A 13,211-nucleotide genomic window follows, 5' to 3' on the forward strand; every position below is an offset into this window, starting at 1 on the left:
GATTGACTTCACGCTCACACCCGGCGCAAGCCAGATGAAAGCGTCGTCGCACCTGTCCCTTACTAGGCTCCCTTCGGCCACGCACGGTTCCTGACCGAGCACCACGTGGATGCCCTGCTCTCTGATCACCTGGTACATGAGGTCCATCGCGAGACGGCCCCTGTCCAGGTTGATCTGCAGGCACCGCAGTTCCCTGTCCGACGCCATGACCCCATACATACCCACACCAACACTCACACGCACACTCACGCACACTCACCCGTGTCCACTCCTAGTCCTTCCCCGTCCCTTCCACGGCTCCTCCATCTCCCTCGACCACCAGCGACCGCAGGAAGCTGGTTGAGGGTGAGTCCTCGCCGTCCTGCTCCGCCCTGGGTGTGGAGGCCGCCACCGGCCTCTGCCCCATCCTCGGGGTGCCCTCCGACCCCTCGCCCCTGGGCTCCCCCTTCGCCTTGGGTTTTCCCTTGGCTTTGGGTTCGCCCTTGGCCTTGGGTTCCCCCTTGGCCTTGGGCTCACCCTCAGCCTTGGGTCCTCCCTTGGCTCCGGTTTCCCCCTTGGGCTTGGGCTCGCACCCGGGCCCCCCAGCACTGTGCCCCCCCTTTTTGCACAGGGGGCAGTACCGCTCCGCTTTGCAGGCGGCGGCCTTGTGGCCCCCCTGCGCGCACCTTGCGCAAAGCTGCGAGCGGTCCTCCCCCTTACACTCCCCGGCCTTGTGGCCTCCCTCCCAGCAGCGGTAGCATCGGCCGGACTCCCGTCGCTCCCGCAGCCGGCACCGCGAGATACCGACCCGGAGATCCGCGACCCGCCGGACACTAGCCGCCGCCTCGGCCTCCACCAGAAGTGTGGCGGTTTGGCAGCTTCCGAAGCTAGGCCGGAGGCTCAGCAGCCGTAGCCGCCCTTGCTCCACCCCCGCTGCGGTTGCCACCGCCCCTACCACCTCCTCCCCCGTGGTCACTCCATCCAGGCCGTACACTAGGAAGGCCACCGGACGCCCAGTCACCCCCCTCACTCGACCTCCCCCCAGCTCCTTCGAGAGCAGCTCCCGGAGCTGCTCCCCCTTCCCCCCCCTGGGCACGGTCAGAAGGACCTCACCCTTCCTCGTCTCTCGGACCGTGCCTACCTTCACCCCATCCCCTCCGGTTGCCACCACCTGGCGCACCTTCTTCAGCGCCTCCAGGTAGGTGGTTCCCTCCTCCCTACTCACTAGGATGACCTCCTCTTCCTTTGAGGAGGCCATCCTCTCCCCGCTCCCCCCCTTGCCTGGCAGATAGAAGCGGAGTATTACCCCGCTCCCATCCGCCGCAAGCTCCCCCAGCTTCCTCAGCTTACCCGGGTCCGACCCGGGTACCTGGGGGACGACCACCCTCGCCCTCCCCTCCCCCCGCGCGGTCCTTACCAGCTCCCTCAGCGTTCCAAAGACCGCCTCGGGATCCAGCCCCCCACGCAGTTGGCGGTAGAAGACGAAGCGCTCCAGCGTTTCCGTCCTGCCCCCCTTCCGCAATCTACAGGATTGCACAAGGAAGGGCATTACCCCTGCCTCGTGGTCCTCCCCCATCTCCCCCAGCTCCGGCAGCATGGCCAGCGCCCTCTCCTTCAGGGGACTCTCCCCTTCCCCCACGATGACGCAGAGGTCACTCCGGTAACCCTCCGAAAAGGGGTCCCCGTGAGCGACCTCCGTCTGCTGGAACAGACCCGCCTCCCAGCGCTCCCGGATCGCCGCGCGCAGCTCCCCGGACGCCACCAGGCTGCGGATCCGCTCGCCTTGCTCTTTCGTCCTCCTCTCCTCCTCCGTTTCAGTTTGGACGGCGCAGGTGTTAGTCTCTGCCACCGTCCTCCCCTCCCTCTCCAATGCCGCAACTCTCTCCCTCAGGGCCCCATTCTCCTCTCGCAGTCTGGCCATCTCACCTTCCTCCAGTCCCGTCTCCGCCGTTGACGTGCGCTCCGACCGCGCCACTTTTCGCAGCACGGTCATCAGGCCCGACACAGCATTGACCACGTCCTGCCTCGGTCTGTATCCCTCCTTGAGGAGGCGATCGAGGTCCCCCACCCTCGCGATCGCCTCCTCCATCGCCGTTCCTGTAAAGGAAAGGGAGAAACTCTCCTCCGCCCTCCTCCGCTTTCCCCGTTTCGGGGTACTCGCAGGTGGAGGCATCTCTTCCGAGAAGGCAAAGGAGAGTTCCTCCCTCATTGCCCCCTCACTCGCCCTCCTTACCTGCCCCCTCGTTTCCGGTCCAGTCCTCTCATTGTCCTTGTCCTTGTCCATGTCCTTGCCCTTGTCCTCAATTCCTTTCTTCTCCTTCGGTGGGGTTCGTTTGAGCTTGGAGCTCCTTGCGAACCCCTCCCTCAGCTCCATACCCTCTAGCCTGTCCGGCAGGCTACCCTTCCTTAAGTGGCTTCGGCCCCCCCCAGAATCCATGGGGCCTGCGCCGGCCACCGGGGCTTTCACCCGGTCGGAACCGGCGACGGGATTAGCACCCGCCTGAGGTACACGTTTCTTAAAGTCACTCATTTCCATTTTTTTTTGCAGGTTTCAACACACACGGACATCACATCATCCAGGTAAGTATTGGGTAAGTATAGGTTATTTGTGATAGGATTAGACTAGTAATTTGGATAATTTTCAGGATACTCCGAAGAGGCGGTTCATCACAAGGATAAGGTAAGTGGACAAATCGCACTTTGGGATTGAAGTACAATTTCAGCTCGAGTACCGCAGGTTCGCCACGTCTGTGTTCACTGGATGAATGTGAACCCCAACGGAGCCGCTAGGAACTGGTCTTCCATCCAGCCACGCATCCCTTCAGCGCGCACCCCACCTTAGGATTTGGGAGGTATTTATAGTGGCCTCACCACACGACCCCAAAGGATCCCCGCGCACCCAATCGTCCCGGATGTTGACCACGTCACTGCAGCCCCCACCAAGACCCATCGGCTGTTTGCGGTTTGCTCCTTGGAAGTTGTTGGAAGAACAGGATACCCCGAAGAGTTGGATTTTCTAAGGACGACAGGTAAGTTGGGAGAAGTTGCACTCTGTGAGGTAAGTACAATTTCAGCTAAGGTACCGCGCGCTCGCCAAGCCCGTATCCACAGGGTGGACCCCTTCGAGGCCGCTGAGGACTGGGCTTCCCCCCATCCTTGCATCTCTTGGGCGCGCGCCATGCCACGAGAATTGGGAGGTGTTATAGTGGCCTCACCACTCGATCCCCAAGGAGATCCCCGTTCACCTGACCCACCCCGGCCCCGAAGACATCCTTGCCCCCGTTGCCGAAATCCATCAGCTGTTTACGGTTTGTTAAGCTGGTCCACGGCGGAAGTTTTCGTTCCGGACTTGCAGTTTTTAAGCTGAAGCCATCACTTATCACTCCCACTAACCAGTGACCTCGCAAGAAGTCCTGGCCGTTCCCCTATCCGCCAACCGGGGGACGCGCCCGATAGATTGCTCAATCCACGGGAACCTGAACTAACCTGAACTAACCTGAACTAACCTGAACTAACCTGAACTAACCTGAACTAACCTGAACTAACCTGAACTAACCTGAACTAACCTGAACTAACCTGAACTAACCTGAACTAACCTGAACTAACCTGAACTAACCTGAACTAACCTGAACTAACCTGAACTAACCTGAACTAACCTGAACTAACCTGAACTAACCTGAACTAACCTGAACTAACCTTTTTTTTTTTTTTTTTTTTTTTTTTTTTTTTTTTGCGAGGAGGAGGGAATCTTCTTAAGACACCCAGCTTGGTCCACAGCCGGGTAGTGTGGGACTCGACCGACCATTACGTCGCCCGCCTACCCACTAAAACCACCTCCCCTCTTCTGCCCCGGGACTACCTTTCGGTATTGCTTCAGGGCACGGGCAATCCCAATGGATCACCTTCGAGGGCGGTCTCGAGCTCTCGCCCCCTCCTTCACTCTATCATTCTCATGCTTCACCTTTGCCCTCACTATCGCTTCTACCATGCATTCAAAAGCATCCCATTTCTCCTTACTCTCCAATAATTCGAGCCCTATCGTTCTCCGGTCCATGGCGAGTCCCTTCGCCCTGGCTTCGGCCCGAGAGCCCTCCCACTCCGGGCACTCCCAGATTGTGTGTTCCGGGGTGTCCACCACATCCCTATCTCCATCCCTGCAGAACCAGCAGCGGTCGCTCGCTTCCACACCAATCCTGCGCAGGTATTTCCCAAACACTCCGTGCCCGGTAAACACCTGCGCCAACATATAGCCACTCTTACTCCATTCCGTCATGCACCACTGCTTTACATTAGGGATGAACACTTTAACCCACCCGTCGTACTTCTCCCACTCCCTCTGCCATTCGTCCATAACCCACTCCTTAATCACCCCCCTGTACTCTTGTCCTTCCTCCCACATTCTACTCCTCTCCAACACTCTAATTCTCACCGGAGGTATCTTGGCCAATGCCAACACCGCTGCGGTCGGTGCCGTTCTGTAGGCACCGGCCACCCGAAGCGCGAGCAAACGATTTGCCCTCTCCAGGATGGCCGCGTACTTTCCGCACGTCAGCTCCGTCTGCCAGACAGGAGCCGCGTACAGCAAGACCGACGATGCTGCCATCACCATCAACCTCCGTCTTTCGTACCCCAAACCACCGGCTCTAGGCAGAATGCCTTCGAGCTTCCCAATTACTCTAGATACCTTTTCGGCGGTCCGACGTGCGTGCTCACCGAAGCGAGCATTTCTGCCGAACCACACTCCCAGGTACTTCACGCATTCCTTCGTCTCGTGCGAGACGTCATCTACTCTGAGACTCATGCTTCTTATTTTCCTCCGCCCGGCCAGGAGCACCATCTCCGTCTTGTCCGTCGCCGTACGAAGTCCCATGGCACGGAAAGTTTCAGAGACCAGTTCCATAGCCTCCCTGGTCCTCATCTCTAGGATTTCCCCGTTCCGCGCCTCGACCACCAACGCCAGGTCGTCCGCGTACGCCACCGGAGTGACGCCCTTTGGATAACCCACCGTCAGTATCTCGTCGTAGTACAAGTTCCACAAGACGGGGCCCAGAACAGACCCCTGAGGAACCCCACACGACATCTCCCGGACCTCCCCGTTAGGCAACACTAAAAAGCGCTCTTGCAGGTACGACTGGACCACATCGACCAGGTACCTGCTCACCGGGGACCTCCTCAAAACATCCATGATGAGATCCCAAGGAGCCGAATTAAAGGCGTTCTTGACATCGATCGTTACCATAACGCAGAAGCCCGCGTGCGTGTAACTTTTCCTCCTGATACCCTCCACGATCCGCATCACGGCCCGCATGGCGTCCATGGTGCTCCTACCTTTGACGAACCCATACTGTCTCTCACTTATCATATCATACTGCTTTGCCTCTTCCAGCAGTCTGGTCTTGACCACCCTCTCCGCCACCTTCCCAAGTCCGTCGACCAGGCAGATGGGCCGGTACGTGGTCTCCGCCCCGGGGTCCCGCTTTGGCTTCTCCACCAGTACGAGCCGAGTTCTCTTCCAGGCCTTAGGGTATTCGCCCGAGGTTAAGATGCGATTAACGCAACCCACCATACCCTGGGGCGCTGCCCCTAGGTACAGCTTCAAAACCTCGCTCGGTATCCCGTCCAGCCCCGGAGCCTTATGGCTCTTGAGACCCCCGACCGCCTGCAGGATCTCCTCCGTCGTGACCTCCGGGACGTCGTTCGACCCCGTCATCGTCCTCTCCCATCTAACTCGCGGCATCTTCGGGAAGAGCTCGTCCACCTGTCGGATCATTTCTGATTCCGGCAGGGGGCCCGTTCTTAGGCGGCCAAGTTTCCCAGCCACGATCTTGTAGCCGAGACCCCAGACGTCCGTCTCCAGCTCCGCGCACAATTCCTTCCACGCTTTCCTCTTGGAGTCCCTAATGGTCTCCTTGAGTACTCTTCTCGCATCCTTATACGCTCTCTCCGCACTTGTCTCTCTCTCATCACCCTCCATTCTGACCCTTTCTCTCGTCCATCTTCTCCTCGCCTTAACACACTCTCTCCGCCTCTCTCCTATCGTATCGTTCCACCAATACACTGCATGCTTCACTCCCCCCTTACCACTTACCTTTCTCCTAAAGCACTCATCACAGGCGTTGCTGATCTCCCGGACAACCCCTTCAGGATCCTCGGCAACTCCCACTACCGAACTCCCCCCAACGTACTCACGCAACTTTTCCATACCACGCTCGGTCAACAACCATCCACCGCATCGTCCCCCACTACCCCTGTCGCTCTCTTGCTCCACCGACCTGCCACCGCCCATAATTATCCGGTAAGTAACGTACCTGTGACCGCTTCCACTCTCCTTTTCCGTCTCCACCCTCCAGTCAGTCACCAAGTCAACCACTTTCGTTCCTGCCATAGTCACGTCGATCAGTGACCTTCCACGTCTGTTCCCGAAAGTCCACTCGCACCCGTTGTTGATGGGTGCAAGTTCCGTCGCGTCCAAGAACTCCTCCAGGACCCGTCCGTAGGCATTCGTCACCCCAGAGCCGAACCGCCCACTCTTAGCGTTCAGGTCCCCAGCAATGAGAACCCTCCTGCCGTCACGCCCCCTAACGTACCCCTCCATCCGCCCAAGCCAGGCCGTGAATTCGGCCGTGCTCCTGTTCGGCGAGAAATACGCGGAGACGAGAGTGACGCCGTCCAGCTCCGCAGCAACGAACCCCCGGCCCCGGTGAAGGGACCGTACCTCCACGCCAGGCGCGATCCAGAGGAAGGCGCAGTCCCCCCTGTCCCGGACCAAGCCCCCAGTCGCCTTATTCGGCTCTTGGCCGATCACTACATCGATCCCCGATTCCCTGATCACCTGGAGCATGAGATCCGTCGCGAGACGACCTCGGTCCAGGTTGATCTGGAGACACCGAATCTGCCTGCTCGACGCCGCCATGACCCCTAACATTCACTCGTGTACACACACACACACAACACACCTCTACTCACCGTTCGTGCCCCCACGGGCACCCGTATCCTCCTCCCTCCTCGAGGTCCCCAAGGTCCGCGGGAGGCTCTCGCCACTGCTGTCCCCTCCCTCCTCCATCGGCACCTCCTTCGGCGTGGAAGTTGCATCCGGCTCCGCCCTCCTGTCCTTAGGGGTGGGAGGCTCTTTAAAGGCCGACGCCTTCTCTTCCACTGGAGCCGGTATCACTGCCTCCTTTTTTCTCACCATCTTCTTTCGGGGTCCTGGTGCGGACGCCGTGAGTCCCGCCTCCGGCTCCCCCGGTTTCTCAGGTCTTGCCTTCGTCACCTGAGGTTCCTTCGGCGCAGGCCCCCGGCCCCCACAACCAGGCCCCCCGACGCTGTGTCCCCCAGTGCCGCACAGAGGACAGAACCTCTCCCCCCTACATTCACTCGCCCGATGACCCTCTTTTCCGCACCGTGTGCAGAGCCGGGATCGATCTTCCTCCCTGCAATCCCGCGCCCTGTGGCCCATCCCCCAACATCTGAAGCAGCGGCCGCTGTCCCGTCGTTCCCGCAGTCGGCACCTGGATATGCCTATACGTACCTCAGCGAGGCGCCGCAGCCCCTCCGCAGCCGCCCCTTCCTCCACTCGGAGAGTGGCAGACTGACAGCTTCCGAAGCTGGGCCTGAGCCCCACCAGACGAATCTGATGCCGACCCAAACCCGCCGCGGTCGCCACCGTCCCCACTACCTCCTCCGCCGTAGTGACCCCATCCAGCCCGTGCATGATGAAGGTGACCGGTCTCCCAATCCCCCCCCTCACCCTCTCCGCTCCCAGCTCCTTGGATAGGAGCTCCCTGAGCCTCTCCACCCTCCCTGTACCCCTTGGCATCGCCAGTAAGACCTCCCCTTGCCTCGTCTCCCTAACGGTGTGCACGTCCCCTCCTGCGCCCCCCCGTGCCACCACCTGACGCACCCGCTTGAGCGCGTCCAAGTAGGAGCCCCCCTGCTCCTTGGAGATGAAGATAAGGTCCTCACCCCCCCGCCCCGCGTTATCCCCCTTACCGGGCCCCTTGCCCGGCAAGTAGAACCTCATCCTCACCTGCGTATCGGTCGCTGCCAATTCGCCCAGCTTGCGGACAACCCCAGGGTCGGTTCCTTGGATTAACGGTATCACTACCTTCGTCCTCCCCTCCCCTGACATTGTCCTGACCAAACTCCTCAGAGCGCCAAGTACCCCCTCTAGTTCCGTATTCTCCAGTCGCCTGAAGAACACGTACCGTTCTCTCACCTCAGTCTTTCCCCCCTTACGCATTCGACACGACTGCGTGAGGAAGGGGATCTCACCCTCCTCGGCTTCCTCCAGTTCCCGCAGCTCCGGAAGCTGAGCCATGACCCTCTCCATCAGTGGGCTTGTCTGCGCCCCAGCCAGCACCCCCAAATCCGATCCATAGCCCTCCGCCAGCGGATCCCCATAGGCGACCTCCGTCAGCGAGAACATGCCCGGCTCCCAGCGTTCCCGCACGGCCGCAAGCAGCTCGCCCGAGTCCACCAAGCACCGAACACGCTCCCTCTGCTCGGCCACCGTACGCTCCTCCTCTGTAGCGGTCTGAGTCCCACACGTGGCAGTCTCCACCGCACACCCCCTACGCCTCTCTAGAACCTTGACCCGCTCTCTCAGTTCCTGTCTCTCCCCCACGGCTTCTTCCAGGTCCAGCACGGCCCTCCTGAGCGCCCTCTTCAGATCTGCCACCGAGTCCCGCAGATCTTCCTTCGGCCTGTAACCCGCTCGTAGAACCCTCTCAAGGTCCTCGACCCGTTGACAGGCCTCCTCCATCGCTCCCATGGTGTTAGGAGGAGGGGTTTCTTCCTCCCGACGCTTCCTCTTCTCCTGCACCGCCGGGGTGCATGCGTGGGGGAGTCCATCCATCGATAGGTCCGAGTGAAACTCTTCCCTCTCACATCTGTTTACCGCCTCCTCCGACATTCTTCGCTCCGGCAGTCCCTCGAGCCCTGCAAAAGACCTCCAAACACTTACCTCTCCCATGGTCTCCTCTTCATTCACTTCTCGCTCGTCCTTCTCTATCTCCCTCGCTGCTTTGGGTGGTGTTCGCTGGACCTTTCGGCTTCTCGCGAACACCTCCTCCCCTTCAGATCCTCCCGAATCCTGCCTCTCCCTCAAGCTACCCCTACGGGTCTCGGTGACCGTCGTCAGCTTCTTCTTCTTCTTCCCAGTAGTAGTTACCGGGGTGGCGACCTTGGGGTCCATCGCGCACCCTTCCTTTGAAGGCAGTCGTTGTATTTCGACAGTCAGCGAGGCCTGCTTCGGCACCTCGCCCGCCGTCCCCTGGGGGTCCGAAGTCCCCTGAGGAAGTAACCTTTTTTCCATTTCCTTGCGTTCCATCATATTTCTGAAAAAGTGTGCCCCTCTTAGTCCGCTCCCGGTCCCGGTGTCACCAGTATCCCCAGTGACACCGCGACCCGGAACGTTCAGCCCTCCCACCACGGCAAGGTGGGGACACGTTGGGAGGGAACCTGAACTAACCTGAACTAACCTGAACTAACCTGAACTAACCTGAACTAACCTGAACTAACCTGAACTAACCTGAACTAACCTGAACTAACCTGAACTAACCTGAACTAACCTGAACTAACCTGAACTAACCTGAACTAACCTGAACTAACCTGAACTAACCTGAACTAACCTGAACTAACCTGAACTAACCTGAACTAACCTGAACTAACCTGAACTAACCTGAACTAACCTGAACTAACCTGAACTAACCTGAACTAACCTGAACTAACCTGAACTAACCTGAACTAACCTGAACTAACCTGAACTAACCTGAACTAACCTGAACTAACCTTTTTTTTTTTTTTTTTTTTTTTTTTTTTTTTTTTTTGCGAGGAGGAGGGAATCTTCTTAAGACACCCGACTTGGTCCACAGCCGGGTAGTGTGGGATTCGACCGACCATTACGTCGCCCGCCTACCCACTAAACCCACCTCCCCTCTTCTGCCCCGGGACCGCCTTTCGGCATTACATCGGGGCTTCCTCGTTCTCCCAGACTAGGTGCGGACACGCACCCCACTTTTCTTCCTCTCGTTCTCCCTTGCAATCTTGGCCTTCAGGATTTTTTCCGTCAGGCCCACAAATGCTTCCCATTTTCTCTCACTATCCACCAATTCATTTCCTATCTTGTTTCGGTCCAGGTCGAGTCCGCTCTCCCTGGCCTCCACCCGATAGCCCTCCCATTCTGGACATTCCCAGAGCGTATGCTCCGGTGTGTCCTCATTCGCATCGCAGAACCAGCAACGCGCACTCCTCTCCACCCCGATGCGCTTCAGATACTTACCAAACACACCGTGCCCGGTAAATACCTGTGACAGCGCATACCCGCTCTTACTCCACTCACACTCGTACCAGATCCGGATCCGGGGTATGAAGGTTTTAATCCAGCCCTCATACTTCTCCCAGTCCTTCTCCCATTCTCTCATCACCCATTCTTTCACCTCGCTCCTACCTTCACCTTCACTCAGCATACTTCTCTCTAGTACTCTAATCCGCACCGGAGGTATCTTGGCCAAAGCTAACACCGCCTCGGTTGGTGCCGTTCTGTAGGCACTGGCCACCCGGAGTGCGAGCAAACGATTTGCCCTCTCCAGGATGGCCACGTACTTGCCGCACGTCATCTCCGTCTTCCAGACAGGAGCTGCGTACAGCAGAACCGACGATGCCGCCATCACCATCAACCTCCGTCTTTCATACCCCAATCCACCTACTCTAGGCAAAATGCCTTCGAGCTTCCCAATCACTCTAGATACCTTTTCGGCGGTCCGGCGCGCATGCTCACCGAAGCGAGCATTTCTGCTGAACCACACTCCCAGGTACTTCACGCATTCTTTCGTCTCGTACGAGACGTCGTCCACTCTCAGACTCATACTCCTTATTTTCCTTCGCCCGGCCAGGAGAACCATCTCGGTTTTTTCCGTGGCCATGCTAAGTCCCATGCGTTCGAACGTATCGGCGACCAGTTCCATGGCCTGCCTAGTCCGCGCCTCTAGGGTTTCCCCGTCCCCCGCCGTGACCACCAACGCCAGGTCGTCCGCGTAAGCCACCGGAGTGACTCCACGCGGGTACCCGGCCGTCAGTATCCCGTCGTAGTAGAGGTTCCACAAGACGGGGCCCAGCACAGACCCCTGAGGCACCCCACACGACAACTCTCGGACCCCCCCGTCTGGCAACACCAAAACCCGAGCATGCAGGTACGACTGAACTACGTTCAAGAGGTACCCGCTCACCGCGGACCTCCTCAACACATTCATGATGAGGTCCCACGGTGCACTATTGAAAGCGTTCTTCACATCTATCGTTACCATGACGCAGAAGCCCGCATGCGTGTAACTTTTCCTCCTGATCCCCTCCACGACCTGCATGACAGACCGCATGGCGTCCAGGGTGCTCCTGCCCTTAACGAACCCATATTGTCTCTCATCAATCATTCCATACCTCGTCGCTTCTTCCAGCAATCTGGTCTTGACCACCTTTTCCGCCACTTTCCCGAGTCCGTCCACTAGGCATATGGGCCGGTACGTGGCCTCCGCACCCGGATCACGCTTCGGCTTCTCCACCAGCACGAGTCGAGTCCTCTTCCAAACCTTAGGGTAATCGCCCGAGGTCAAGATGCGATTCACGCAACCCACCATACCCTGGGGCACTGCCCCAAGATACAGCTTCAAGACCTCGTTCGGTATTCCATCCAGTCCCGGAGCCTTGCGGCTCTTGAGTTCCCCGACCGCCCGGCGGATCTCCTCCGCCGTAACCCGAGGCACGTCATCCGGCACTACCCGCACCTTTTCCCACATTACCCGAACCTGAACTAACCTGAACTAACCTGAACTAACCTGAACTAACCTGAACTAACCTGAACTAACCTGAACTAACCTGAACTAACCTGAACTAACCTGAACTAACCTGAACTAACCTGAACTAACCTGAACTAACCTGAACTAACCTGAACTAACCTGAACTAACCTGAACTAACCTGAACTAACCTGAACTAACCTGAACTAACCTGAACTAACCTGAACTAACCTGAACTAACCTGAACTAACCTGAACTAACCTGAACTAACCTGAACTAACCTGAACTAACCTGAACTAACCTGAACTAACCTGAACTAACCTGAACTAACCTGAACTAACCTGAACTAACCTGAACTAACCTGAACTAACCTGAACTAACCTGAACTAACCTGAACTAACCTGAACTAACCTGAACTAACCTGAACTAACCTGAACTAACCTGAACTAACCTGAACTAACCTTTTTTTTTTTTTTTTTTTTTTTTTTTTTTTTTTTTTTTTTTATAGAGGTAGGGGAAATGCATTTACGCACTTCCGCCAGGCCGTTGATGTTCTGTTGGTAAATCGACCTGGCTGTGTGGGGCTCCGGTGAACAGCGAAATGCCGACTACCCACTAAAACCCCCTTCCTCTCTTCACCCGAATCCCCCCCGGAACCGCCGTTAGGCATTACTTCAGGGGGGGGGTGGTATGTTTGGCTACGCACCTCCTCCAGGAGGCGGTGCCTTCTCCCTACTCTTTCTCTCCTCCTCCCTCGCCCTAGTCAGTGCCCTTCTAAATGCCTCGCACTTCCCCGTCCCTGTCCTATGCCCTTTCATGTTGCAAATACTGCAATTCTCCTCACCCTTGCATTCTTTCCTCCTATGCCCCTCCTGCCCACACGCGAAGCAACATGTCGATCTGTCCCTTCCCGTGCAGTCCCCAGCCACATGATCCAGCGCCCAGCATCTGTAGCACCTTGTCACCTCCACCCGTTTCTCCATCCTACATCTCGTGTACCCCACCCTAAGGTAGGGGTCCCTCATTAATTCCTGCACTCTTCCTTCGTCGATGACCAGAGTTACCGCCTGCGTGTCCCATCTGTTTTCCCTCAATTCCCCCATTGAGAACTCTCCGTCCCACAATCCTTCCAGCCTTTCCTTTATTGCTTCTATCACCTCCTGCCTTCCTGTGGCTACATCCATCCCCCTTATGTGTACTATCGCCCTTTTTTTCTTAGGCCCTCTCATTGTCACCTTCATTAACCCCTGCTGGATCGCGTCCTTAATCTCCCTTGCACTCTCCTCCTCCTTCCCCATCTCCACCAAAATCCTACCCTCCTTAGTTGTTCTTACCGCTCTGATTTCTTTGTTGCCCCCCTTATCTTTGACTGATTTTCTTATTCTCCCCACTGTCGTCTCTAGAAATTCTCCCGGTACCCGATCCACCACCAGTGCATATGTTTT

The 13,211-nt window shown here is 57.6% G+C and overlaps 1 protein-coding gene across 1 annotated transcript; it reads right to left on the reverse strand.

Moving 5' to 3' along the window:
- Positions 1 to 271: 271 nt before the first annotated feature.
- LOC136419046 (uncharacterized) lies at positions 272 to 2,509 on the reverse strand. The gene has a single exon (XM_066405220.1). The coding sequence runs from the start codon at positions 2,507 to 2,509 to the stop codon at positions 272 to 274; it is 2,238 nt and encodes a 745-aa protein (XP_066261317.1).
- Between the last annotated feature and the right edge of the window lie 10,702 nt (positions 2,510 to 13,211).

The sequence above is a fragment of the Euwallacea similis genome, unplaced genomic scaffold (assembly GCF_039881205.1).
Source record: "Euwallacea similis isolate ESF13 unplaced genomic scaffold, ESF131.1 scaffold_61, whole genome shotgun sequence".
NCBI lineage: Eukaryota > Metazoa > Arthropoda > Insecta > Coleoptera > Curculionidae > Euwallacea > Euwallacea similis.